This window comes from Oryzias latipes, chromosome 20 (genome assembly GCF_053564925.1).
Source record: "Oryzias latipes strain Hd-rR chromosome 20, Olatipes_Hd-rR_3.1".
NCBI classification, from domain to species: Eukaryota; Metazoa; Chordata; class Actinopteri; order Beloniformes; family Adrianichthyidae; genus Oryzias; species Oryzias latipes.
The window spans coordinates 15,896,477-15,921,402 of record NC_136256.1 but is presented as its reverse complement, the minus strand read 5'-3'; the positions used below and the strand labels follow the sequence as shown (position 1 = coordinate 15,921,402).

The 24,926-nt window shown below is 43.1% G+C and overlaps 4 protein-coding genes across 18 annotated transcripts; 2 read left to right on the top strand and 2 right to left on the bottom strand.

Annotated features, from left to right (window-relative positions):
- The first annotated feature begins 141 nt into the window (after positions 1-141).
- Positions 142-4,042, top strand: slc35d4 (solute carrier family 35 member D4). 4 transcript variants are annotated; one of them, XM_011488789.3, is made up of 15 exons: positions 142-343; positions 657-703; positions 1,246-1,323; positions 1,388-1,469; positions 1,565-1,642; positions 1,715-1,746; positions 1,834-1,885; positions 1,961-2,009; positions 2,112-2,154; positions 2,249-2,284; positions 2,841-2,875; positions 2,960-3,029; positions 3,588-3,681; positions 3,756-3,820; positions 3,915-4,042. In XM_011488789.3, the coding sequence occupies exons 1-15, from the start codon at positions 272-274 to the stop codon at positions 3,979-3,981; spliced, it is 900 nt and encodes a 299-aa protein (XP_011487091.1). In that variant the 5' UTR covers positions 142-271; the 3' UTR covers positions 3,982-4,042. The 4 variants fall into 4 exon arrangements, with proteins under 4 accessions (XP_011487091.1, XP_011487090.1, XP_020568253.1 ...); XM_011488788.3 differs by having other exon boundaries at positions 1,376-1,469; XM_020712594.3 differs by lacking the exons at positions 142-343; positions 657-703 and adding an exon at positions 1,024-1,173.
- On the bottom strand, positions 3,710-10,572 carry rbbp8 (retinoblastoma binding protein 8). 3 transcript variants are annotated; one of them, XM_020712592.2, is made up of 19 exons: positions 10,400-10,572; positions 10,071-10,179; positions 9,210-9,252; positions 9,014-9,109; positions 8,745-8,836; positions 8,442-8,514; positions 7,406-7,569; positions 7,241-7,324; positions 7,068-7,123; positions 6,921-6,988; positions 6,623-6,845; positions 6,398-6,545; positions 6,243-6,328; positions 6,052-6,169; positions 5,823-5,984; positions 5,717-5,753; positions 5,553-5,640; positions 4,393-4,534; positions 3,710-4,313 (listed from the first exon to the last, which is right to left on the bottom strand). In XM_020712592.2, exons 2-19 carry the CDS (start codon positions 10,168-10,170, stop codon positions 4,207-4,209), a joined length of 1,887 nt encoding a protein of 628 aa, XP_020568251.1. In that variant the 5' UTR covers positions 10,171-10,179; positions 10,400-10,572; the 3' UTR covers positions 3,710-4,206. The 3 variants fall into 3 exon arrangements, with proteins under 3 accessions (XP_020568251.1, XP_011487094.1, XP_020568250.1); XM_011488792.4 differs by having other exon boundaries at positions 7,065-7,123; positions 10,071-10,181; positions 10,400-10,534; XM_020712591.3 differs by having other exon boundaries at positions 7,065-7,123; positions 10,071-10,194; positions 10,400-10,533.
- A 3,463-nt stretch (positions 10,573-14,035) lies between these two features.
- Positions 14,036-20,801, bottom strand: fam168b (family with sequence similarity 168 member B). Of its 10 annotated transcripts, none has more exons than XM_023950142.2 (7): positions 20,660-20,801; positions 17,426-17,511; positions 17,252-17,338; positions 17,034-17,176; positions 16,034-16,232; positions 15,495-15,608; positions 14,036-15,394 (listed from the first exon to the last, which is right to left on the bottom strand). In XM_023950142.2, exons 2-6 carry the CDS (start codon positions 17,493-17,495, stop codon positions 15,508-15,510), a joined length of 600 nt encoding a protein of 199 aa, XP_023805910.1. In that variant the 5' UTR covers positions 17,496-17,511; positions 20,660-20,801; the 3' UTR covers positions 14,036-15,394; positions 15,495-15,507. The 10 variants fall into 10 exon arrangements, with proteins under 10 accessions (XP_023805910.1, XP_078794450.1, XP_078794454.1 ...); XM_078938324.1 differs by having other exon boundaries at positions 16,917-17,176; positions 20,660-20,798; XM_078938328.1 differs by having other exon boundaries at positions 16,995-17,176; positions 20,660-20,798.
- A 250-nt stretch (positions 20,802-21,051) lies between these two features.
- On the top strand, positions 21,052-23,785 carry fbxo45 (F-box protein 45). Its single transcript, XM_004080945.5, has 3 exons — positions 21,052-21,774; positions 22,449-22,805; positions 22,880-23,785. The coding sequence occupies exons 1-3, from the start codon at positions 21,451-21,453 to the stop codon at positions 23,063-23,065; spliced, it is 867 nt and encodes a 288-aa protein (XP_004080993.1). The 5' UTR covers positions 21,052-21,450; the 3' UTR covers positions 23,066-23,785.
- Positions 23,786-24,926: the final 1,141 nt, after the last annotated feature.

The window sequence follows — 24,926 nt, the reverse complement described above, 5'->3', positions numbered from 1 at the left end:
GTCTTTGTGATACTTAACGTAATCCAAATGCAACTGTAAAAATGCTACAACAAAAAAGTTCAAAGACATTTGTGCCAACAACATCTAATTCATTTAGATAGGTTTGAGGCGCACATAGTGAGGCATCTTTGAAAATCTACACGATCTTTGTTAAATCGCATCGTGACGTGTCTCTGTAGGCTCCGCTAGGGAAGTGAGCGATTTTGAAAATGTTAAACAATTTCAGTAAAGATTGAATACATCTTTATTTTTTAATAAAAACCATGTCGACATGCAGTGCAGGAGACACATCCCTGGGTTTGCTTTTAGCCTTGTTTTTGTTCTGTCATATTTTACGAATAAGGTGAGTGTTTTAATTGAATTCAACTTTTCATTATATTTAAACAAACTACGGCATTTAAGCGAAAGATTCCCTTCAGGAAAATTCAGGAATCCTAATTGAACACAGTTACTAGTTGTATATGAGCACAAATCTAAAATAAAAAAACACCCAAATATTTTCTCAGTACTGCCAATAATAATACAAAAGTATTTTGTTTGTTTTAAAGGAAACAAATTGTTTTTTAACTAAAGTAAAAGTGTTTTAGAATAAATAATTGGTTTAAATGTTCTATAATACGTTTGTGATTTTTAATTTATTTTCTTTTCTTATACAGTTTGTCCTGTCAGTCCTGAAATTCACCTATCCAACCTTATTTCAAGGGTGAGTAGCAGAAATAAAAAGTAAAAACAACAAATACTGTTTTTGGACAGAAATTAAACAATTGCTAAATTTCCGATTTTGTAGGAGAAAGTGCCATTTTTACTTCATATTCTTCAATACCTGAACACATCATCTGCATAGATGAGGCACGTGATCTGTGCAGATGACACCATCAATTTAGCAATATCATTAATGGTGTTTTGACAAACAAAAAAAACCCCAAACATGAGTGATCTTCCTTTTTTTCATATCTGAAGATGATTGTAGGATTCTCTTAAAAGAAAAATGTTAAAAATGATGAAAACAAATTGTGCTTTTAGACCCAAAGCGCCTCACACTCACAGTCCCATTTACCCACGCACACACACATTCACACACTGATGTGCCGAACGCAACCTATAACCACCAGGAGCAATTTGGGGTTCAGCGTCTCGCCCGAGGACACCAAACCTGCGATCTTCTAGTCAGAGGTCGACCGCTCTACCTATGCACCATAGCAGGACAATCCGATGCTTTGTGCTGATCAAAATGCTTCTTTCCAGATGGCAGACGTTCATCGGAGCCGTTCTGCTTCTTCTCTCTGGAAAGCTGGGATGGGTGGAAATGAGCTTCATCACCAGGTATCCTCTTGGACTGCTACGCCACCTGACTGCATTCCCACCTCATGTACAGTTTCTGTTGCAGATCCAGCGCTGTCTCCTGGCTTCCGGCCTCGCTCCTGTTTGTGGGAAACATTTACGCCGGTTCTCGGGCTTTGTCGCGCCTGGTGGGTAGAAGAAAAGAGAAGAATTACAGGCGTATTCCACAAACGGAAGCATGGAAGTGTTTGCTTTCCAACCACTGGCTTTCCTCTTTGTGCAGGACATTCCCTTCTTCTTCACTCTTCAGAATTCCTCACATGTTGTTACCTACTTCATCACCACCGCCCTCCACAGAGAGGTAGGAGTATTCGCTGTTATCCGCCTTTCCAAAAAAAAGGTAGCATCTAAACCAGCGCTGTCCTTCATTTAGAAACACAAGACGCACCAACTTAAGACCATCAGGTTGGTAATGTCTCCTGCATCCAGGAGTGGAATGCATTCCCATAAATCTCCAAAAACTGCATCTTTAACATCTGATATTCTCTCCAGCATGGGCCTCATGCTCCTGTCAGCCGTCAACCTTCCTCTGTGGGACCCTCAGGTAGCAGTCATGACGCGCGTGCTTCTGTTGCCGGTGCACACGTCCTTTAACCGTTTACACCTTCCTCCTGGGCAGGTTGACCGCAGTGCGTACCTGTGGGCTGTCTGCCATCTCCTCTGCGCTGGTAAGGATCAGAACGTTCTTGAGAGGCAGGAGAAGGCTTCTGATTGGTTTTACAGAAATCCAATCAGTATTTCTTTATGTTCAAATGCAAATGTATGTTTAGGTGCGTACAAGGCGTTTGAATTTCACAAGTCCAGTAACTTAAGGTCAGCATGACCCCCTTTTTTTTTTTGCAGCATTACAGTCCTTGTGTACGTTTTTTAACAGTAAAAAATATTAATTTTCCTTTTTTTGTTGTAGTGACTGTGAGCAATATTGCATCAACTGTTTGTTCAGGTAAGAAGACGTGTAAAAAGCAGGATTTTAGCGAGAAATTAACCCGTCGTGACCTATCCCAACACGAGGAATGCTAACTGAAAAGATTAAAATGATACATTTAAGCAAATATAGTCATTATTCCTTATATTTATAGATTTACTATATTAGAAAAAACATTAGTATTGTTTAAAAAATATAGGATTAGCATCTAATTTCCAAAGTTGTAAATTTTCTATACAATTGAATAAACAAAAAAGCATGTTTTGTTTTAATTACTAGTGGGTTGAAAAATGATTATTTTTCCCATCGCAGGTGTTAGTTTACTTGAATTGAAGTTTATGTAACGAAAGAGTGGTTTGTGTTTAAAAAGGGTTGTAGCAGCATTGATGGAGCTTTGATGTCTTTGGTTGGGAATCAAAAACAGGCATTTTTTTTTGTCAAATTAACTTTTCTACAATGAGGAAAGTAATTTAAAGGAAGTGGGCAAAAACAAAAAACCTCAAATAGTTCTTAGAGAATCCAAAAATCTCCTAAAGCTTCTTTTTAACAAACGACAACACTGTTTCTTTGACAGTGTCCTGGTGCTGGCGCTCGCCGCTCACCCCACAGGTACCGCCCCCCAAACCTCCACCATGAGGCCGTCAGGAGCTTAGAAGAGGGCGGCCGGTTTGACCCCATGCGTTTCCTCTACAGGTGACCTGACAGGTGCCTTGGAGTTCCCCTCTCTTTACTCCGGAGTCTTTCACTGCGGATGCGGCGCCAGGTGAGGTTTTCAGGAGAGATGGATCCGTCAGAACCCTCATCAGTACTGAGGGGGTGTGACGTCACTCATAGAAAATGCTTTACATGCGACTCCAACCATATTAGGTCTTCTGTGAGACGACCGCCAACATGTTGTAACCGGCTGATCTCAATAAGCAGCCATTGGTCAGAGTCGGTCTGAGTTCAACATTTCTATGGCAACAACTCGCACCAATCAGGAGTGAGCTTGTTAAAAGGCCACAGCCCTACCATTTGAAAGTGAGGTCAGGAGAATTCTTCAGACGTCTCGAAGAGGCATCTGATTGGTCAGTTGAAAAACTTTCACTACAGAAAAAAATATTCCCTAAATAAGAATTTTAAAACTTTTTATCAGAGCAAGAAAGGTTCTTCTGAAACATAGAAATAGCTGTTTATCAATAAGTCGATGGGATTTGGGCTTCTTGGAGCCTGCAGGTACTTCCTGTTTGGAACACAAGGGGGAGGGGCCACTCAGTCCGGTTCTCATATACAGTCAAAGGTGGGAGTGTTCCTTCAGCCCGTGGGGTTTGTCTCTTCACAGCGCTCTGCTTGGTTTCCTGTTGCTGCTGGTTACAGTCAAACTAAAACGAGGCCTTTCCAGTGAGCATGTTGGGATCTGGATCTTTATATCAAAGGTAAAAAAATGGAACTTAATTCAGTCCTAAACATCAGAAAGCCTTTTATTTCTCCTTTGGTCCTGCCCTCACAGGTTACTGCCATGTCCCTCTCCCCACTCGTGTTCACTGTGAACATTAACACCTCGTCTTTTGTGTGGTAGGCAAGGTTTTTTTTTTGTGAATAAAATAAATAATGGGACTAAAGTTCTCAACCGTTTTCCTTTTTTTTTCCCTCCGATGCTGACCGACAGCGTGCTCATGGGTCTGGTTGGCGAGGCCCTGCTGGTGTTTTCAGACAGAGATTCTCAGCTGGGATGAAACCATTCTGACCAAATAAAACTGTCCAATTTTTTCATAAATAAATGACCATCAAAATGAACTGTATTGGTTGCTTTTTCTTGTTTTCTGATCACTTTCTAGTGTAATTTGTTGATTTAAAGACTCATTTATATCCCATTATTTTTTTTTATTTACAGATCAAAAAAATCAGATTGCAGCCTAGAACGAGCAGAAAGCCCGGCTCTATGTTCTTCATGAGCTCCTTCAGGGGGATTTTAGGCTTTGCTCCTTTTTCTTTGGGGTGAATAAGGCGTTGAAAGGTTGTCTTCTCCTCATTCGCCCTGGAGGACTGCTCTCTTCTTTGATGTAGCCTAAAAAGAAGCAACGTCAACATTTAAAAATGACTTTTCTAGACGCGTTGAATATTAATTTAAGGAAAACCAGGCTGACCTCTGTCAATGCAGGTTTGTGTGGACGGGAAACCCACTTCCCAGAAGTTTTCAGGCGTGCATGGAGGGATGTAGAGATAGCGATGTCTGGAGCAGGCGGAGAGCTTTTTCTGCTTTTCCTCCTCTGGTAGATGAGCGTAATACTAGAAAAGGAAATCAAAGCACAAAAGGAGGCCCGACTTAAGTTTACTAGAAAGCATTTGGATGATCCAGAAGAGGATTGGGGGAATGTCCTATGGTCAGATGAAACCAAAATAGAACCTTCTGGTAAGAACTCCACTCATCGTGTTTGGAGGAGAAAGAATGCTGAGTTGCATCCAGAGAACACCACACCTACTGTAAAGCATGGGGGTGGAAACATCATAATTTGGGGCTGGTTTATAGCAAAGGGACCAGGACAACTGATCCGTGTGAAACAAAAGAATAAATAGGGCCATGAATGGTCAGATTTTGAGTGGAAACCACCTTCCATCATCAAGGGCAGTGAAGATGAAACATGGCTGGGTCTTTCTCCATGTCAACGCTCCCAAACACTCCGCCCGAGTAACGAAGGAGTGGCTTCATAAGGAGCATTTCAAGGTCTTAGAATGATCTAGCCAGTCTCCAGATCCCAACCCCATAAATCTTGCTGGGCAACAGCCATAGCAACAAAACATCACTGCTCTAGAGGAGATCTGCATGGAGGAATGGGCCAAAAGACCAGCAAGTTTGTGAAAACGTACAGAAAATCTTTTAATGCTGTCATTGCCAACAAAGGGTATATAACAAAGTATTGAATTGGACTTTTATTGACCAAATATTTATTTGACACCATAATTTACAAATAAGTTCTTTGAAAATGTGATTTTTTTTTCATTTTGTCTCTCATATTTTCTATGATAAAAATTACAAGCCTCTCTCATCTTTTTAAATAGGAGAAGTCACACAATTGGTGGCCGACTAAATACTACTCTGTATGTATCTGATCATTCCTGAAATTAAATAAATGTGAAACTGTATAAAACACAGATATAAACAAAGTGGAACTTCATAATTATAGAATAATTTAAGTGTTTTTGGTGAAATTTGTGTTTGTTTTCTGTGACTCTTCAGCAGAAGTGTGACTTTTTTTACCAGGAGGTCAAAGGTCAACCAAAGCTGCTTTCGATTCAAAATACTCACAATCTCACATTCTTTGCAGGTGGCGCCTTTCAGCTTCCGCCTCTCGTCTTTCTTACGAACCACCGCCACGTGTGCAAAGGCCGGCTGTCTGGAGGAGAAAGAAGTCACTCTGTGAACTGAGGATTTTCAAAGTACCAAAGTATCTAAGAGGCGATGCGTCTTACTGGGCTTTACTTGGACGCGTGTGGCTGTCAGGTGATTCTAGTTTGAGGGACAAAAACTATTTAGACTAAAAATTGAAAACAAATGTTTCTTTACATCTAAACTCACCACCAATGTCCTCTTCATGTATTTCCTCTACATCATCATCATCCTCATCATCATCATCGCGCTGGCTCTGATTTAAAGGCAGGCTGCTGCAGGACTGGAACTCGCCATAAGCCGTGGTGTCAAACATCATATCCAAACTGTCCACCGCCCTGGCGCCTAAATCTTTAGGAGACTTGTCTTTAATTTAGGTCAATTGTTTTGATTTGAAGTCGAGGCCACTCCTGACTACCTGGCTTGACGTCTCTGCTGTCCGGACCGAACTGTCCCGGACGCTGAAGCATGCTGTGGCTGACCCACGTGCAGTCCGTGTCCATCAGCTCGCCGCCATGCTGCTTTTCTTCCAGATCCTAAGGCACAGGAGGACGTTACGATCCGCAGCACAAAGCTGGAATGAAAGACATCCACTTTTTCTAGCAGGACCTCGTCTCCTTCCAGCTCGTCATCACAGGAGGACAGAGCGAGGGCGGGGTCGATGCTCCATGCCGGCTCCACGGCGAGCGTCCTGCCTGGTAACAGCAGTCAGCGCAAGCGCTGCAGAAAAACAAGGCAGTTTGTTCGTGCTGCAGACAACTCACGCTCTCTGGCTCCGCAGAGTGAAGCATTGGAGTTCTGCAGAGGAGTTCTCTTGGCGCCTCCATCTCCTTTAGTCACGCAGAGGGGAACCCGAAAAGCAGGAGAGGAGGGGGGCTTTGGGCCGGGGCCGCCACCGTCAGAGGACTGAACCTGTAAAGCGTTCCAGGCTTCAGCGGAGCGTCACGGAAAACCTTCTCGGAGAACGCGTTTTGGCGAGCGTTTTCCACCTTCTTACTGGAGATCTGCTCAGGTTGGAGGAGTTTGCTGGCCGCCCCCTCCCTGCTTTCATCTCGGTTGTCGTCCACCAGCTCTTCCCTTTTTTCCTCCTTCATCAGCCTACAAACGGAGGCGTCATCTGCAAAAAGTCGGACGTGGGGCAGAAGAGACGGGGACTTCTTAGTGGTGGAGTCGGGACTGTGCCTCCGGGCGGATGAAGAGAAGCAGTGAGGCCTTAAAGAAAGAAAAGAAAAGATTGTAGCAGCAGCACTGATGGACATTTAAATGTGCTCCACCCTCTGGACTTACTTTAAACACACATTGTATTTCAAGAAGGGTTTTGGAGAACTCTGCTGATTTGAAGGAAACTTTATTTTCTGAGGAACGATTCAATCAAAATAAGATTAATTCAGCGTAAAGATTCCATCGCAACCATTTATGTGGACTTCTTACCACGGAATGTTTACCAACAGGCAGAAGGGCGCACGTTTCTGCCACCGCCTCTCCGTCACCTAAAATGAGATGTGAGAAAAGTTTATTTGAGATTCCAACACAAGAAAACCTCAATTTAGCAGCCAAAATGAAAGAAATTTCTAGATTCAGCTCTAGAGCAGCAGGTGAAGCCAGACCTGCGATCTGAGGCATGTCCAGCTCACACGTGTTCGGCACCAACACTTCCGCTTTCCCAGCATTCTCTGCGGCACCTGGGGGTTCTTCAGGAAGTGAAAAACACGGGTCAGAGACTCCGGTCCCTCAGAGGAGGGTAAATGGAAGCGGAGAGGACTAAAACTAACCACACAGGAGGGACTTGTGGGCGTGGGGGAGGGGCTTCTCCTCGTAACGGACGTGTTTCTGCTGGGCGACCTGTTTGCGCTTCCTCAGCTTGTTGGCGGGCGGCAGCGAGCTGGGCAGGACGGGCGAGTCGGGGATGAAGCCGTCGTCTTGCTCTGAGGAGGAACTGACAGGAAACAGCGGCGTGTCAGCGGGAACTGAAGCCGAGGTTCACGTGAAGCACTCAAACGCATCACCAAGCCAAGAGAACGCAACGTTCAGCAAAGTGAAAATACAGGAAGATGTTTAGAAACCAAAAATGAAGAGAAAAAAAATAAGACACGTTTCTGTGATAAATTTTAGAGAAAATATTTTTATTTATTTAAATGTTACCATTAATGAGGAAAACATTTTTAGATATTGAAATAAAATGAAGGCGTGAGCAGCAGACGCTACACGCCTCTGCCCTCGCCATCCTATGATGGCTGAGCGGCTGCTACCCCCCCCCCCCCCCCCTTACTCTCCCTCTGCCACCCCAGTCAGAGCCACATAACAAATTCATGAAAACTAAAAAAAAAAAAGGAGCCTTCGGTTGGTTTTGCCTCCATAGCAACCATTTTAATTTTTTGTCGCCTGGGGGTGACGAACATGTTTGAGTCACGTTTAGAAGAACAGGCAAAAATAATTTTTTGGGATTTCCTTAGCAACAGAGGTTTTTTGTTAACCACCCTCGCATTCCTAATATGTTCAATCAGACATTGTTTTTGTTCAGCCTGAGCTGTCGACTCGTGTATTTTCACAATATTCCAGTAAAAACTATGTGAGCAACAGGGAAACGCCATTTTGGCAAACTTGCTACGCTAACGCCATTCAAAATCTACATCTTCCACACACGTGTGTTTTGGTTTGTTACTTTTTTTTGGACCCATAAGAGACTTTGGCCCCAAATGCCCAAAAGTCATTTTGACTGGGTACTAGGTAAATGCAAATTTAGGTACGTTTTGGGAAGGTTGGAGGCAACATTTTCCCTGAAAGGAAGAAGATTTACAGAAAACTCACCACGATGCTTTCAGCTTTTGTATCTCAGCACGGAGTTTCCTGTTTTCATCCTGCAGGTTGTTTCTTTCAATTCCTGAATAAGAAGTTAAAAGTTTCTCAGCACCATCATTCCAAGACGGCTGTCCTCCACCTCCATCAGCGCTTCATCAAACAAAAAGGGAAAAGCCGCAGCAACCGTTTCCCCTCCAGACATGATTGGCTGCAACTGAAAGCCGATCCACCTCCCACATCCTCTTTTGATTTTATTTTAAAAAGATGGTGCACGTGTTTTTATTTTTGAGAGGAGCTCCTTCTGGGACTCACTCAGTTCATCAAGAAGTCTGAGATTCTGATCCAGGCTGCTCTTCAGCTTTTCCTCCAAGACAACACAACGGTCGCACTCTCCTGCTCTGAGCCTGAAAAACAAAGAACAACAAAACTTTTGTTTTTCTTGCCTCTCTTTAGCAAACTACCCCCCCTTTGGTGACCCCAACACCCAGACCGGAGCACCCTCTGTTGATTGAGCAAAACCGGATGATCAAACGTAGCCGGTTCTGTTGGTCCAGAGTGTGACAAACGCTGGAGGATGTTACCTTTCCTCTAGGAGGTGGATGGTGTCGTGCAGGGTTTTGTTCTCCTCCTTCAGATGCTGGTTACGGTTGTAAAACACCTCAAGTCTCTGAGCATCTCTGCAACAAACAAACGTCACTTTGACTGCCATTCCTTAACTATGAAGGAATGCGTTATGATTATTGGCGTTCCTTAAAACAAAAATCCATCAGGACTTACAGGCAGCGGTCCTTTTTCAGCCGGCTCACCTTTGCTTCCAGCTCTATGGGAAAAAGTTATTCCCATAGAAAAAGTTATTATTATTTATTCTTATTTTGTTTAAGAGTTTCTGCAGTAAATTACCAAATTGCATGTAATGCTTTCAGTTGCCAATTCCTTTTTTTTTTGTTTGCATTTTTATGCCATTGATTGAATGCAAACAAACCAGCATCACATTTTTACTCATTTACTAAGGACTTGTTACCTTTTGATTCAATTCTGGCTCCGTGTGTTTTAGTTTATCCTTCCTTTAGCTCTGAACAAAAGCAAACAATGCTTCTTCTACAGTTTTATAGGTGAAGTGTACATTTCTGCTAAAGTACAGGTAAAAATCACCCATTTATTTGTACACTAATAATTATTTTTATTGAAAACATATTGTAATAACACTGAAAATAAAATTTAGTGTTTGTTTTTTAACTTTGTTTTAAAAATGCAGGAGATTTCAGGCTCACGCAGATGACGTCATGGCCGGTAAAAGCCGGATCTGCACTACACTGCTAATCTAAAAAAAAACTACACTGCTTAATCTTTTTGTAATTATTGTTAATAATTAAAATCTTCCTAAGGATGTAACACGTTTTTTCTGTATTCAGAATTGTAATGTACATTATATGTACATAATTGTTGCATTTTTTTTTGTTCTGGATGTTGCAATTGGTCAATAAAATAAATAAAAATTAAAAAAACTACACTGCTTAATCTGTTCTTGTGTTTTTATACAGCTAGAATTGTCTTTTCTAAAGAAAATCCATACTTGTTTCCTGATCCATTCCTTGTTTATCAGTGTCACTCCTTGCCCGATAACCAGCAGTCGTTTACCTCCAGTCACGTGATGATGACACTCTCCCAGCTGCCGCCACAGATCCTCAAAGGGATCAGCTGCTTTGATCGTCCCACTGCTGTCACCTGATCCACTCATCTTTCACACCTCTCCGCAAACAGCCCACATAATTTAAAGAAAAAAATAAGATGGACGTGAATATTTATTTGTTATTAAACGCCATGTCAGCCTCCAGTACATAGAAAAGTGTATTTATAGAACTTCTAGTAGTTCAGTAGAAGTTTTACAAGTATTAGTTTTTCAAACCCACTATTTTGTTCCAAACAACGCGGTGAATTTAAACGCAGCTTTTCACAAACGTACTTACAAAAACTGAGCTGGTTGAACGCCGAAACACGGCAGACTTGTTCCTTCGTGAGCTCTCTCCTCAGACTTTCATCTCGCATTGAAAATCCATTGAAATTTCCGCGCCGAAGAAGTGCATGCTGGGAACTCTTCTTTGTGGCCCTGAAAATGTAGCAGACTGGACGCTCGAGCGCCTCCTGCTGTTCAAAGAGTGGTGGTTAAAAGAATCGCTGATGATGAACATCAAATTTAGTGGAAACTATTTTTACCACTTCGGTTTGATGTATGAGGACTTAATCTATTTTTTTAACTATTCAAATAAATATGTTGCCAAATTTCACAAATATGTTTTACCCACAGCAATAAAAATATATAATTTAGTTTTAAGGAGAAAACATTTATTCCATTTCAATTCTTTATTGGCCTTTACAGAGTTAATAATGGCTAGCCACAGGGGTTGCAAGCCAGTTGCCTCTGTGCCGGTCCCAAGCCCGGATAAATAGAGAGGGTTGCGTCAGGAAGGGCATCCGGCGTAAAAATTGCCAAAATAACCATGCGAATCATCCACAACACTTTAGACATACCGGATCGGTCGAGGCCCGGGTTAACAACGACCGCCACCGATGCTGTTAACCTACAGGGTGTCGGTGGAAATTTGACTACTGTTGGTCGAAGAAAGAGGGGAGGCAGAAGGGCCCGTGGCCAGAGAGAGAAGGGAAAAGGCAGGAACATAGGTTTGAGAATAGGGACTCTTAACGTTGGCACAATGACAGGGAAAGGCAGAGAGCTGGCAGACATGATGGAGAGAAGGAAGGTAGATGTACTGTGTGTGCAGGAGACAAGGTGGAAGGGCAGCAAGGCACGTAGTATTGGAGGAGGATACAAACTGTTCTATCATGGTGTTGATAGGAAGAGAAACGGGGTAGGAGTGATTCTGAAGGGGGAGTTTGTAAACAGTGTTCTAGAGGTGAAAAGAGTCTCAGACAGGATGATGAGCTTAAAGTTAGAAATCGAAGGGGTGATGGTGAATGTAGTCAGTGGGTATGCGCCACAGGTTGGCTGTGAGTTAGAAGTGAAGGAGAGATTCTGGAGTGAGTTGGATGAGGTCATAGAGAGTATCCCCAGAGGAGAGAGAGTTGTTATTGGAGCAGACTTTAATGGGCATGTTGGTGAGGGCAACAGAGGTGATGAGGAGGTGATGGGCAGGTTTGGTGTGAAGGAAAGGAATCTGGAGGGACAGATGGTGGTGGACTTTGCGAAGAGGATGGAAATGGCTGTAGTCAACACTTACTTCCAGAAGAGAGAGGAACATAGAGTGACATACAGAAGTGGAGGTAGGAGTACTCAGGTGGACTACATCCTATGTAGACGAGGTCATTTGAGAGAGGTTATTGACTGCAAAGTGGTGGTAGGAGAGAGTGTAGCCAGACAGCACCGCATGGTGGTGTGTAAGATGACCCTGGAGGTCAGGAAGAAGAAGAGAGGGAAAACAGAAAAGAAGACCAAGTGGTGGAAGCTACAGAATGAAGAAACTTGTGAGGAATTTAGGCAGAAGTTGAGACAGGGTCTGGGTGGTCAGGATGAGCTTCCAGATGACTGGGAAACTACAGCAGAGATTATCAGGGAAACAGGTAGGAAGGTGCTAGGTGTGTCATCTGGAAAGAGGAAAGACGGTAAAGAGACTTGGTGGTGGAATGAGGAAGTACAGGAATGCGTCCAGAGGAAGAGGTTGGCTAAAAAGAAGTGGGATGTAGAAAGGACTGAGGAAGGTAGACAGGAGTACAAGGAAGCGCAGCGTAGAGTGAAGAGAGAGGTGGCAAAGGCCAAACAGAAAGCTTACGATGAGCTATATGACAGGTTAGACACAAAGGAAGGAGAGAAGGACTTGTACAGGCTAGCCAGACAGAGAGACAGAGATGGGAAGGACGTGCAACAGATAAGGGTGATTAAGGACAGAGATGGAAAGGTGCTAACAACCCAGGAGAGTGTACAGAAAAGATGGAAGGAGTATTTTGAGGAGCTGATGAACGTGGAAAATGACAGGGAAAGAAGGGAGGAAGATGTGGTTGTTGTGGAGCAGGAAGTAGCAGAGATTGGAAAGGATGAGGTTAGGAAGGCTCTGAAAAGGATGAAGAGCGGAAAGGCCGTTGGTCCTGATGACGTACCTGTGGAGGTATGGAAGTGCTTAGGAGAGGCAGCAGTGGAATTTCTAACAAGGTTGTTCAATAGGATTCTAGAGAGTGAGAAGATGCCTGAGGAATGGAGGAGAAGCGTTCTGGTTCCGATCTTTAAGAACAAGGGTGACACGCAGAACTGCAGCAACTATAGAGGAATAAAGTTGATGAGCCACACAATGAAGCTGTGGGAAAGAGTAGTGGAAGCCAGGCTTAGGAAGAAGGTGGAGATCTGTGAGCAGCAGTATGGTTTCATGCCCCGTAAGAGCACCACTGATGCCATTTTTGCTTTGAGAATGTTGATGGAAAAGTACAGAGAAGGTCAGAAGGAGCTGCATTGTGTGTTCGTAGATTTAGAGAAGGCGTATGACAGGGTGCCGAGGGAGGAGCTGTGGTACTGTATGAGGTCGTCTGGAGTGGCAGAGAAGTATGTCAGAGTAGTTCAGGACATGTATGAGAGAAGTATGACGGTGGTGAGATGTGCTGTAGGTCAGACAGAGGAGTTCAAGGTGGAGGTGGGACTACACCAAGGATCAGCTTTGAGTCCTTTTTTGTTTGCTATGCTGATGGACAGGCTGACAGATGAGGTAAGACAGGAATCTCCCTGGACAATGATGTTTGCGGATGACATTGTAATTTGCAGTGAGAGTAGAGAGCAGGTGGAGGAACAGCTAGAGAGGTGGAGGTTTGCTCTGGAAAGAAGAGGCATGAAGGTCAGTCGTAGTAAGACAGAATACATGTGTCTGAACGAGAGGGATCAAGGTAGAAGCGTTAGGTTACAGGGGGCTGAGGTGAAGAAGGTGCAGGAGTTTAAGTACTTGGGGTCAACAGTTCAGTGTGATGGAGAGTGTGGAAAAGAGGTGAAGAGGCGAGTGCAGGCAGGTTGGAGCGGTTGGAGGAAAGTGTCAGGAGTGTTGTGTGACAGAAAAGTGCCAGCAAGACTCAAAGGAAAGGTATACAAGACAGTGGTGAGACCAGCTCTGCTCTATGGGTTAGAGACGGTAGCAGTGAGACAGAGACAAGAGGCTGAGATGGAGGTAGCAGAGATGAAGATGTTGAGGTTCTCCTTAGGAGTGACCAGGTTAGACAGGATAAGGAACGAGTACATCAGAGGGACGGCTCATGTTGCCTGTGTTAGCGACAAAGTCAGAGAAGCCAGACTGAGATGGTTTGGACGTGTTCAGAGGAGGGATAGTGGATATATTGGTAGAAGGATGTTGGAGATGGAGCTGCCTGGCAGGAGGGCAAGAGGACGGCCAAAGAGGAGATACATGGATGTCTTAACAGAGGACATGAAGTTGGCTAATGTTAGGGTAGAAGATGTCCATGATAGAGTGAGGTGGAAAAGGATGATTCGCTGTGGCGACCCCTGATGGGAAAAGCCGAAAGAGAAAGAAGAAGACAGAGTTAATAATGGCTGATGTAACTAACCAACAGTCATTACATTTCAATGTAATAACAAATAAAACACAAACTACAAAAGATTGATTATACTTATATTTGTTTTTATTTTTGGTCTTTCTTTAAAGTACAAAACATGAACCAAAATCACAAAAAAATAACATTTACAAAACAGATTATTAACTGAGGTGACCGAGGAAACAGAGAAAAGCATGTCTGAAAGGGTGATGGTGGGTACGGGGGGGGGGTCTTTTGAGGTAAAACAGCGGGCAAAGTCAAAAGATAAAATATTTGAAACAGTTTGGTTGACTTAGTGCCTTCATTCAGTAGTGCTATTCACAATCAGAGTTGAAGGTTTACCTACGTTTATGAAGTTAGCAGTGATTTCCAGGATGCCAGAGCTGCCCGAGAACAAACCGACTATAGTGACACTAAAAAAAAAGTCTAAGCACATCTCACGTTATGGCACCATTTTTTTTCCTTTTATTGTTTATAGTTTAAGACACTTTCATATACAGTACACGGCGTACACAAAACCGATTTTTCAGCTCATCCGTTCAGTTTTTTTTTTTTTCCTGGATGGGAGGAAATCCTTTCCTCCCTCTAGACAGTTTTACCGCCAACATCTGATGAGGAGCTGCTTCACGGGACGCTTTAAAATAAAAAAATAAATGTTTAAGAGGGCGGGAGAAAACAAAGAAAAAAGAAAACTGAAATGATGAGGTGCGGGAATCCATAAGAGGCACAACCGCCCATCTTTTTCCTAAAATACATAGACCATAAGACGGGAAAACAAAAAAAAACCCAGATCTAAATACAAAGAAAACAATGGTTTGGTCTGAACTCGGTTATGCAGGTCTACTTTTACTTCTTCACATTTAAAAATGTGGTGCTTTAGCGTTACGGCAAATGACGTCTACCTTTTATATTTGTGATTTCTTTTGGACGTGTGTTGATTTCATCTCTCACAGCAGGTAGGTTGAGCTAGCGTTACTTCATATATCTATAATTACACACATGCATTCAACAGGAAAAACCCCTAAAACAAAAAAAGAAGAAGAAGAAAGTCCGAACTCCCTTTCCAACACTTTAGTTTAAGCTATAAAAACCAGTCCACAAAAAAATAAAAAATAAACAAAGAAGAAGAAAGTTTGCATGGAGGCGTTGCAGCTTTATGTGAGATATGCAGCAGGCTGTGGAGGTGCTGGCGCTGGAGGGAGGAAGAGGAGGGGTGGAATGCAGCCTTATGCTGTTAAAGAGGGGGGGTGGAGCTATTCTTCCTCCACCTCCCTATCCAAATACACCTCTTTCTACATAGTTGGGTTTTTAATTCACATTATGCTGGAAGAAGAGTAACTGGTTGCAGACGCTGCTTGGCAGGTCGCCACCAAGAGCAGGAAACACTGAAGTCGAGTGTGAATGCATATCTACCGTCGGCTGACCTGCAGGGAAACGGGAGGGAGAAAAAAAAGGGGAGGGGGGGTGGTGACCGTGGAGTTCTGCTGCACTTCCTGTTCTGCCTTCTGGAGGAGTGGTACTCACGTGGCGAGCTTTTTCACCACTGCGGGGGCACGTAGCTGTAGCTGGCCGTGCCGGGGGTCCGGTATGTGGGCATGGTGACGGCGTGTGGGGCGGACGGAGTCGTCAACAGCGTTCCTGGGGAGGGGAAAGCCCACGGAGCTGCTTTCATTTACGTCAGAAGCTTGCCTTTGTAGTTGCAAATGAGCGATAACTGTATGAGAACTGGACTGAGTGACCCCTCCCCCTTTGCGTTCTAAACAGGAAGTACCTGCTGACTCCAAGAAGCCAATTTCCCACAGATTTATTTATTTTTTTTTTTACAGGTTCTTACTAATCAGAATTTCTTTAAACCATTTTTTTTCTTTACTGCAATTTCTTCAAGTTAAAAACGGACCAATCAGGTGTATCCATCGCCGTTGATATGGTAACTTCGACCAATCACATTGTCTGGCGGCTTCCAAATCAGGAAAACAAATGGACTTCATCCAGTCATTCTCCATGAGTGGCGTCCCCCTCGCTCGGTCCAGTTCTCCCGTATGGTCAATGGGAATTTAGCTCACCAGCTGACATGGCCATGGTCGTGCCGGCTACCATCCCCATGGCAACACCGTTGGGGCGGGCCGGAGGGATGGGCGGGGCGTACACCGCTGCAGGCATCCCGTTGGGCTGGACCACCGTTGTGTGGTGGATGACGTGCGGCGGGGCAGCGTATAGCGGCTGCGTGTAGTAGGTGCCCTGCTGCTGTGACGGTATTAACGCCTAGAAAACGATGCAGAGAGGCTCAAGGGAAGAAGTTGACCTTACCTCACCCTGATAACCTGGATCATTTATACTTCAAGGAAAAACCCAAGTTTGTGTGAAAAGACGAAAATACATTTTCATTGAATTATTGAAAATAACATTTGTCTTTTTGTCTGTTTTCTATTATTTTAACTAATGTTTTTTATTGAAAAATTGTTATAGAAGAAAAGTTGCTTCCCAATTAAAAGGGTTCTGACAAAGCTGTGGTCACATGACTTATTGGTTTGTATGTTTAAAGTTCTAAAAGCCCCGCCCCATTGTGTGATAAACATCAGTCAAACATGAAAAAAAGTGGCAATACGATAAAAAAACCAAAAATTAAACAGAGGCTGATGTTTCTGTTATTAATGGTCCGTTTTATATTCCGGTGAATGTAAACTTCCGGATTGAAGCACATTAAAAAAGCAGCTCAGTTCATCACTTTTTGATTAAACTTGGGACTTTAATTACTTTAATGTAGAATGATCCATCTACACAACAGAAATCACTACTTTTGAGATTTTTCATTTATGAAAAATGATGGTCTGAACCAAATGCATGCTGGGGGAAACTACAATGCTGCTGTGCAGACTATAACTATGGGCTAAGCCCACTAAACATGTTGTTCTTTGAGGCCTAAAAAGCAAAGCTGGTCCCACTGACCTGTGCATAGGGGTTCTGTTGGGCGTAGGTCCCACTGACCTGTGCATAGGGGTTCTGTTGGGCGTAGGTCCCACTGACCTGTGCATAGGGGTTCTGTTGGGCGTAGGTCCCACTGACCTGTGCATAGGGGTTCTGTTGGGCGTAGGTGCTCCTGACCGGGTACACAGCAGCAGAGTACGGGTTGGGTGAGGAGGAGTACGGTGGGACCGTCCCCGTGTTGGGAGAGCAGGACATTTTGAAGGGAGTGCCAGGAGCGTAACCTGGAGAATATGGACAGTTCCCGCTGTAGAACAGGGTCGTACGGTGGAAAGGTCTCAGGTGGGTTTCATCCTTACTGCTTTGAAAGGCCGGGTTGGCTCCTGCATAAACACCGGGGGAGTAGGCGGGGGCGGCAGCTGCGTAGCCGACAGGGAATCCGGCTGCTGCAGGCGGACGCAAAAAGATTTTGCTCAACTTCCTCGCACTTTCTGCCAATCAACTTGGCATCCAGGAGAAACGCGTGAGCTCACCTGGATAGCCTAAACCCTTGGTGTTGGTGAAGGGGACCCCCGTGGGTGTAGGGCTGTAGACTGGATTCATGTTGGCTGTGCAGCTGCTGGAAAAACAGACGGACGAAAACGGGATGAGGATACTATGATCTCCCAAAACCATGAAAAAGTGCAAAGAACCCAAATCCTGACTATTAAAATGTAAAAAGGAAAATCTAACTGATATTTTAGAGGGATCATAAACCCCTTAAATCAGATGCTTTGTCATACATGATCATGGTTTTATTCTACAAAAGCTGACTTTGGAATAACAAAAACAGGAGTCAAAAGGTTTTGAATTCATTGTCCTTCCTAATTTCTTTCAACTGATTCGATATTTCCACCTCCGAGTGTCAAATATGCGCCTAAAAAGCAAATGTACTCTTTGTTTTCTGAGAATAAAATACATTAATTTGTTTATCTCATTAGAGAGCAATCGGAAGACACAGCATGAGGTTTTTATTTTTATTTAAAATCATTTAGAATTTCAAATTTGGCAACAAAATTGTTGAACTTGAAATGGCAGGAAGCGTTGGTGGGAGGTAGGGTTGGGCGATGTCCCTTAAATTGGCCGTTGACGATGTTTGCTGTCAACCATCGGGATGGACGATGACATCGTGGGGGGGGGGGGGGGGGGGTATTTTTTACATTTTTCGTTCTTATATAACTGCTATTCGTTTTTTTGCTTTTTTCATTTTATTTCCCTACTGATGACTAATCCGCGATGATCCAGTATAAACTGAGGGAGGTGACTTTAACAAAAAAAGTAACAAACAAAATAGAAAAGAAGTAGTCCGCTCCCGCACTTCCGGGGGAGTGCGGATTTACAGCTTTGTGTTTGATGGGAAGGGGGGGGGGGTACATGAGCGGTATGTGTGGGAGATTTAAGACTGCGATCCGTCCCGCAGCTCTAGGGGTACAAGCAACCGAACTCAGAACCGGGTCTAAAAGTGTGTGTCTGTGCACAGCTCGGATCGTCAGCACACACAGTGGTTTGAGCTTCAAAGCAGAAATGTCGCTCAGTCCTTAAAAAACATTTAAACAATCACGCGGATTTGTGTTTCCAGTCGTGTCCCGACTAAATAAAGGCTGATGTTATTCTTACATGTTTACGTGCAGCCAGCAAGCAGCGCCACCCAAAGCTAATGTTGTTAGCCCGTGTTAGCATACTGCTAATCCTGGCTTCGTTCAGAAAAAGAACTGACCACACGGATTAAAATTCAAATGATGAGCGAACAGGTGTTTCATAATAACCGTAACATTATTAAAAGCACGTTTAGAAGATCATCTCGTATTTTACCGAGCTGACATGTCAATGTATATAGCCGCTCGGCGCTGTTTATCATTGTTTTGTATTGAATTGTTACATACAATAAAGTTTGAAAAAAAAAAGCCGCTCGGCGGAGTTTATATCCTTCCGTTTTTCAAACCCTACTGCGCATGTGCGAATGGTTTATTCCGATGGAAAGTGTGACCTTAGTGAACGTTTTTATATTCTGAAAACATTTTTCTGGGCCCCATCTACACGGTTGGATTCTAATCCGACCATTGATCCCATCAAGATATTTTGTACATGTAACCGCGGCTTATGGTGTCGACGCGCAACGTGGCGGGGGCGTGGCATCACGATGGTGGTCTCTCCATCGGGATGTCAGTCACCCATCACGATGGACGATGATATCGTCCATCGGCACAACCCTAGTGGGAGGCATATAAAAGAGTTTAGTAGAATAAATAAATAAAAGTGTTGAAGAAATGAATTGGTTTTAATCAAATACCATAGATTGTTGTTTTAAAAGACCCACTCTGATGAGAATTGTGTTTTGGGTATTTTTAACATGTTCTTGTGGCATTTTTCTCATGATGGAGGACTTAGATGGGGAAAATTAAGCTCATAATAGCATTTCTGAGTATTTTTTTATTTAAACTGTTGTGAATCGGGAGCAGACAAAAAAATGCAGTTGGAAAAAATAAAAGCTTATTTGTGACGTAGGAAATACACTTGCTTGGGATGTCAAACTCTGTGCTCCGGTGACGGGGCAGGTTTGCTCCGCACCATCAGTCATGCTACAACTCAGGGGTGAATTTCTAAAGAACTGTTGCTACTCTGCGGAAACTACATTTTTTGATGATCAGAGTGACAAACAACGACCTTTTTTGGTTTTTCTTTAAGCAAACATCACCTTTCCCCAGGTATTTTATCTTGATATACCTTTAAGCAACTAATCAATCAATCTGATTGTCGTGTGCAAATCTGATTTATTATGTGAAGTGTCTGCTTTTAACTTTTATTTTTATTTCCAGTGAAAGTTTGAAGTTCTGTCTCTTCAGCATCACTTAAAGCAGAGCTCGATACTGCCCTCTGGCGGTAATTATGAATAACATGCATCAGTTTGCAAACATAAAGAAAGAAAGAAAAATCTTAAATTAAAAACTATTTATTTTTACTTAAATGTTCTAAACACTTTCACTACTTGGTTGAAAAGATACGAATTAAAATGCTCATTAAACCCTAAAATATCCTACTATATTTGGTTTACGATACTAAAGAGTAGATTTTAGACATCCCAAACCAAGAAATAAAAAAGAAAAAACATTTTTAAAAAATATTTTAAAACAATATTACTCATTTATAACGGTTTAACAATTCTCCAGTGCGTATATTAACTATTACTTTAATTTCTCCGAGAGAGAGAGAGAGAGAGAAAGAGAAAAAAATATATAAATACAATTTGGTTAAAGATTTTTGGATGGAAAGTGCATCTTAAATATTAGCTCGTTTTCTTTTAAAAATACATCTTCATATGTATATATATTGTGTGTGTGCTCTCTTAAAGGTGACTTTAGGAATGCCGCCTGTAGAAATAAAGATGGCACCTGTAAGTAGAAGAATTTGGAAAGGTGACCACAGCGGGGCTTTGTTATAATGAGCTAGCTTAGCCAGCTGCAGCAGACACCGCAACACCTACGCCGACCTGGATGCGTTTTGCAAATAATTAGGGATCCGCGCAAATAGCTGAAGAAGAAGAAAAAAATCATCCGTCGGACGGCGCAAACCACTCCAGTGTCCCCGGACAGCACGCAGATGGGGGGGACAAGCTTGTCAACAGGCCGCGCTGCACAGGAGGCAGGCAGGCAGCCAGACAGCTGTGACGCCTGTCCCATCACCGCGGATGTTATCGCAAATGTCATAAATAACCCCCCGAAAAAACTTACTGTTGAATGTCTTGACCGTCCGCCCGCACTGTCTTCTGTGTCTCTGCTGTTAAATGAAGCTGGAGCTAGCTGATGTTTTGTTCCCAGATGCTTTGCTTAACTCTTTTGAGCACCCCGCGTCACTTCCGTGTTGTCACGTGACGTTCATTCCTAAACACACAATTTTAATCGGAATACTTTCTTTCTTTCTGTTTTTATTTTTACTATCATAATGCATCACTCAAAAATAGTATAAATAAATAAATTATAAATTCGACAAAAACAGATTAAAAAATAATTTAATAAGTTGTGCGACACAATTATTTAAAAATAATAATTTTAATTTTTACAGCGTAACACAGTCACTGTGCTTAATACTACAAAGACGTAATGTCCAATTTTGTAAGCCTGCTAAATCGTTGTTATCATTTATCATGGCTGCCATTTGGTCTTTGCAGATCACAAAAAAAGATGACTCAAGTTTATTATTTATCTTATTACATGTATTTAGTTACAACTTTCTAATTTGATATGACATATTTAAAGTAAAATCAAAAAATAAATTACATTTTACTATTTTTGCGGAACAACGCAGTAAATAGTTTTCTTTTTATCTTCCAGGACCTTGACGTATCGTCTCCATTCAGCCGTTGAACTGGGAAGAGTCCATACTGTTTTGATTGAAATGCGACCTGAAAGAAGATTTTCAGAAAAGAAAATGTTGCTGCTTAAATGAATTATTGAAGTTCTCCGGCGGTGAAAGGTTAAACTCGTCGTTCGGCTTCTATCGTCGGTGAGAGCCAGCGGCACAAATGTCTGGAGCGGCCGGCGGGGTAGGAGGCTCCCCGTGTTTGGGCGCAGCAGCAGCGGCATCCAGTTGCAGCTCCTCCGCCGGCTCTACCTACGCCGCTGCAACCGCGGGAGTGGCCGGGAGGCTACAAGCTCGAGTGCTGGAGCACATTTTCTCCTATTTGGAACTGGCTGACTTGATGAGCTGTTCGTTGGTCTGCTGGCACTGGAACAATGTCTTGGCGGATGAAAACAGCGAGGTGTGGCGCAGCCTCTGCAGCCGGACTCTTGGCGATGAGGCTCTGCGATCTGACGTCCTGTGTAACCTGCCCACCTACAAGGGGAAAGTAGGTAAACCGACCATGACAGACCGGCGCTGTCAGTCTCACAAAAACCCGCCAAATAACGAAAAGCCTAGCATGCTAGGCTAACATACCGTTGTGGCTATCTAATATTGGGTACATTTCAACCAATATTTACTCAAATTAAAGCAATTTAAAACCAAAAAAATGGAAAAGCTATTAAAATAATTGAAGTTAAATCAGACAAAATTGACAGGTTATCCAAATGAAACCATTTAAAAATAATTTTGTTATAAAAAAAACAATATAATTGCTTATTTTTAACCAAATAAAGGCAAAATTCATTCAAAGTACTTTTTAAATCTTCCAAATATTTGAAAGTCTACTTTTAAAATATATCTATACTTTGTTTTTTTTTTTATTACATCCAATTTCAATGTTCAAACTTTTACGTGTTTTCCTTCAGGGTTTATTCATTTAGGCTAAAAAACAGGGATGCTGGGTAATGATAGCAGGATATCAGTTGCTAATTATAGGGAAAAATGAGTAAATGCGGTAATTGTTTTGCAGTTATTGTTTATCTTCAAATATAAAACAGTTTTTTGAATTAAAGACAGACAAACTTTGACTTTATAGCCAGCGCAGTTATGTGGTGGAGTTAAACGTCCTGCAGGAAGCCATATTTGTAACATTTGTGATGTGCGTCCCACTCTCTGCAGCTCAAAGCCTTCCAGCACGCGCTGAGCTCCCACGACTGCTCGCGCAACGTCTATGTGAAAAAGAACGGCTTCACGCTGCACCGCAACCCCATCGCCCAAAGCACGGACGGCGCGCGAGGCAAGATCGGCTTCATGGAAGGGCGGCACGCCTGGGAGATCTGGTGGGAAGGCCCCCTGGGCACCGTGGCAGTCATAGGCATCGCCACAAAGCGCGCGGCGATGCAATGCCAGGGTTACGTGGCTCTGCTGGGCAGCGACGACCAAAGTTGGGGCTGGAATCTGGTCGACAACAACCTGCTGCATAACGGCGAGGTCAGCGGGAACTTCCCGCAGTGCAACAACGCGCCGAAATACCAGGTGAGGGCCGGAGCTGCAGGGGTATGTCGCCTCCCTGAACCTCATTTTCTCATCATCGTCTTGTTTGTTGGCAGATTGGAGAGAGGATACGAGTGATCCTGGACATGGATGACAAGACGCTAGCCTTCGAGAGGGGTTTTGAGTTTCTCGGAGTAGCGTTTCGAGGACTTCCCAAAGCCTGCCTCTTCCCGGCTGTTTCTGCCGTTTATGGCAACACAGAAGTCACCATGGTGTACCTGGGAAAGCCTCTCGACGGTTAGACCAACCTGTTCCATTATTCAAAGATAAGCTTTAGACAGCTGCAGGACCTTTTTGTTTTTCGTCACACTATCATCCAAACCGTTTGAGACCGCTGGAGGACAACTTCTCCCCAGGCATCTCCATCCACAAAGAGGACTGCTTGCGTTTTCTACTACAGAAGAGGAGTGCATGCAGAGTGTCATGAAAAGGGTCCGGGTTTCCACGTGGAAGAGTCCACTTTTACCGTTAAGCTGCTGACGTTTGGTTGACAAAACAGGAAGCAGAGCGGCTAACAGCTTTACACACACTTGAGGTCTTCTGCCCGCTCCACTGACGCCAAATCTACTCTAATTATTGACAACAACTACTCAGATATTATAAGTGAAAAGGTGGCTTTATGCTGTACAAGTTCATAAAACAAGTCACTGGATTCTCTTAATAACCAGTGACTGGATTATAATGAAGTTATGCCAAACCATTGTCATATGTTTTTTTGTTTTTTTCTTAATTTTATTATTTTTATATAGTAAAAAATGGAGGAAATGTATCACATCTCCTCTTTTTAAAGAACTCCTCAGTATTGGTGCAAATGTTCTCGTTTTATGCTAATGTGTGTCCTTTTTATTATGCTACTGTAGTGTTCAATTTATTTAATTTATGGTTTTATCCTCGGTACCACAGACACTGTATGGTTGTGAGGCCTGTAAATAAAGTCGACATGGTGCCACCACGATGAAAAAGTGGGTGTGTTGATTTTGTTTCATCGTGAAAAAAAAGTACACCCTTCTTTGATCTTATTTGAGCCTTAGTTCTCAAAATTAAACCCAAAATATATTTTAAAAAAAAAACATTTTAGTTTTTTTTTCAATGCTGTTGTCTGTCTAAAGGCCTGTTCACACCGGGACGAATTTCGCCCGCGATTTTCGCCGACGTTTAACGCCCCGTGACTAAACAAAGGGCACCAATGTGAGTGTGCACACCGACGCAAAAAAACGCCACACGTCAAAGCGTCACTTTTTAAAAAAACGCCTCGGGTTCGTTTTTTTTGGTTTGTCGCGTCGAAATCTATTCGACCAATGAGAACGGCGCTTTTGCACACGTGTCTGGAGCCTCTGAAGTTACAGTAAAACACAACTTGGGGGCGCACAAACACAAAACTGCCTTGCTGAGCACATATACCAGTGAAGAAGATAGACGCCAAGTAGCGTCTACACTGCCACGAAGAAATAATGACGGACATTCTAAAATATCCCCGAACCAAGCACCAGTTGGAGCTACTGGTGCTTGGTTCGGGGATATTTTAGAATGTCCGTCATTATTTCTTCGCGGCTGTGTAGATGCAACTCGGCGTCTATCTTGGAGCAACTGGTGCTTGAAATATTCATGTTTTCTTTGTATGATTCTGACAAGCGTGTAAATACTTGCTCTCTTCTTCTGAGTGAAAAGCGACTTTAAGAAGCGTAAAGTTGCGCAGCGCCACCTTGTGTACAGGAGTATTTCTGTTTACATTAAGCGCCATCTAATGTCAGGGAATGAAATTGCATGTTCGCTCGGCTCATCGTCAGCGAAAATCGCCTGGGTGTGAACACAAAAAACGCTGGCGAATAACGCCTGGCGAACATTCTTCCCGGTGTGTACCGGTGTTAAGGGGGGAAAAGTATTTTCTCCCCTGCTCATTTTGTATATTTGCCCCAAATTAAGTCAGTCTGCCGGTCTCTCACAAAGCCCAGATGTGAAAACGGCAGCATGCAAAGAAGAGCTAGAGAAAAATAAAAAACACCAGCGCACGCTGTAACTGTAACTTTAGCTAGTGGCCTCTGTGTAGCTTTAGTTTAAGCTGATGAAGGAGCGGAGCGTTTTTAGCAGGATCCAGAAAGAACT

Coding starts and splice junctions, on each gene's coding strand:
- slc35d4 (XM_011488788.3), top strand. CDS start 272: ATGCAGTGCAGGAGACACATCCCTGGGTTTGCTTTTAGCCTTGTTTTT. Junction 1,747..1,833: donor CACCAACTTAAGACCATCAG/GTTGGTAATGTC, acceptor TATTCTCTCCAG/CATGGGCCTCATGCTCCTGT. Junction 1,886..1,960: donor TTCCTCTGTGGGACCCTCAG/GTAGCAGTCATG, acceptor CCTCCTGGGCAG/GTTGACCGCAGTGCGTACCT.
- rbbp8 (XM_011488792.4), bottom strand. CDS start 10,170: ATGAGTGGATCAGGTGACAGCAGTGGGACGATCAAAGCAGCTGATCCC. Junction 6,846..6,920: donor AAATACAATGTGTGTTTAAA/GTAAGTCCAGAG, acceptor TCTTTCTTTAAG/GCCTCACTGCTTCTCTTCAT. Junction 6,329..6,397: donor ACTCTGCGGAGCCAGAGAGC/GTGAGTTGTCTG, acceptor TGCTGTTACCAG/GCAGGACGCTCGCCGTGGAG.
- fbxo45 (XM_004080945.5), top strand. CDS start 21,451: ATGTCTGGAGCGGCCGGCGGGGTAGGAGGCTCCCCGTGTTTGGGCGCA. Junction 21,775..22,448: donor TGCCCACCTACAAGGGGAAA/GTAGGTAAACCG, acceptor CACTCTCTGCAG/CTCAAAGCCTTCCAGCACGC. Junction 22,806..22,879: donor ACAACGCGCCGAAATACCAG/GTGAGGGCCGGA, acceptor GTTTGTTGGCAG/ATTGGAGAGAGGATACGAGT.
- fam168b (XM_078938324.1), bottom strand. CDS start 17,495: ATGAATCCAGTCTACAGCCCTACACCCACGGGGGTCCCCTTCACCAAC. Junction 17,339..17,425: donor CAAGGGTTTAGGCTATCCAG/GTGAGCTCACGC, acceptor GTCCGCCTGCAG/CAGCCGGATTCCCTGTCGGC. Junction 17,177..17,251: donor CAACCCGGCCTTTCAAAGCA/GTAAGGATGAAA, acceptor CATATTCTCCAG/GTTACGCTCCTGGCACTCCC.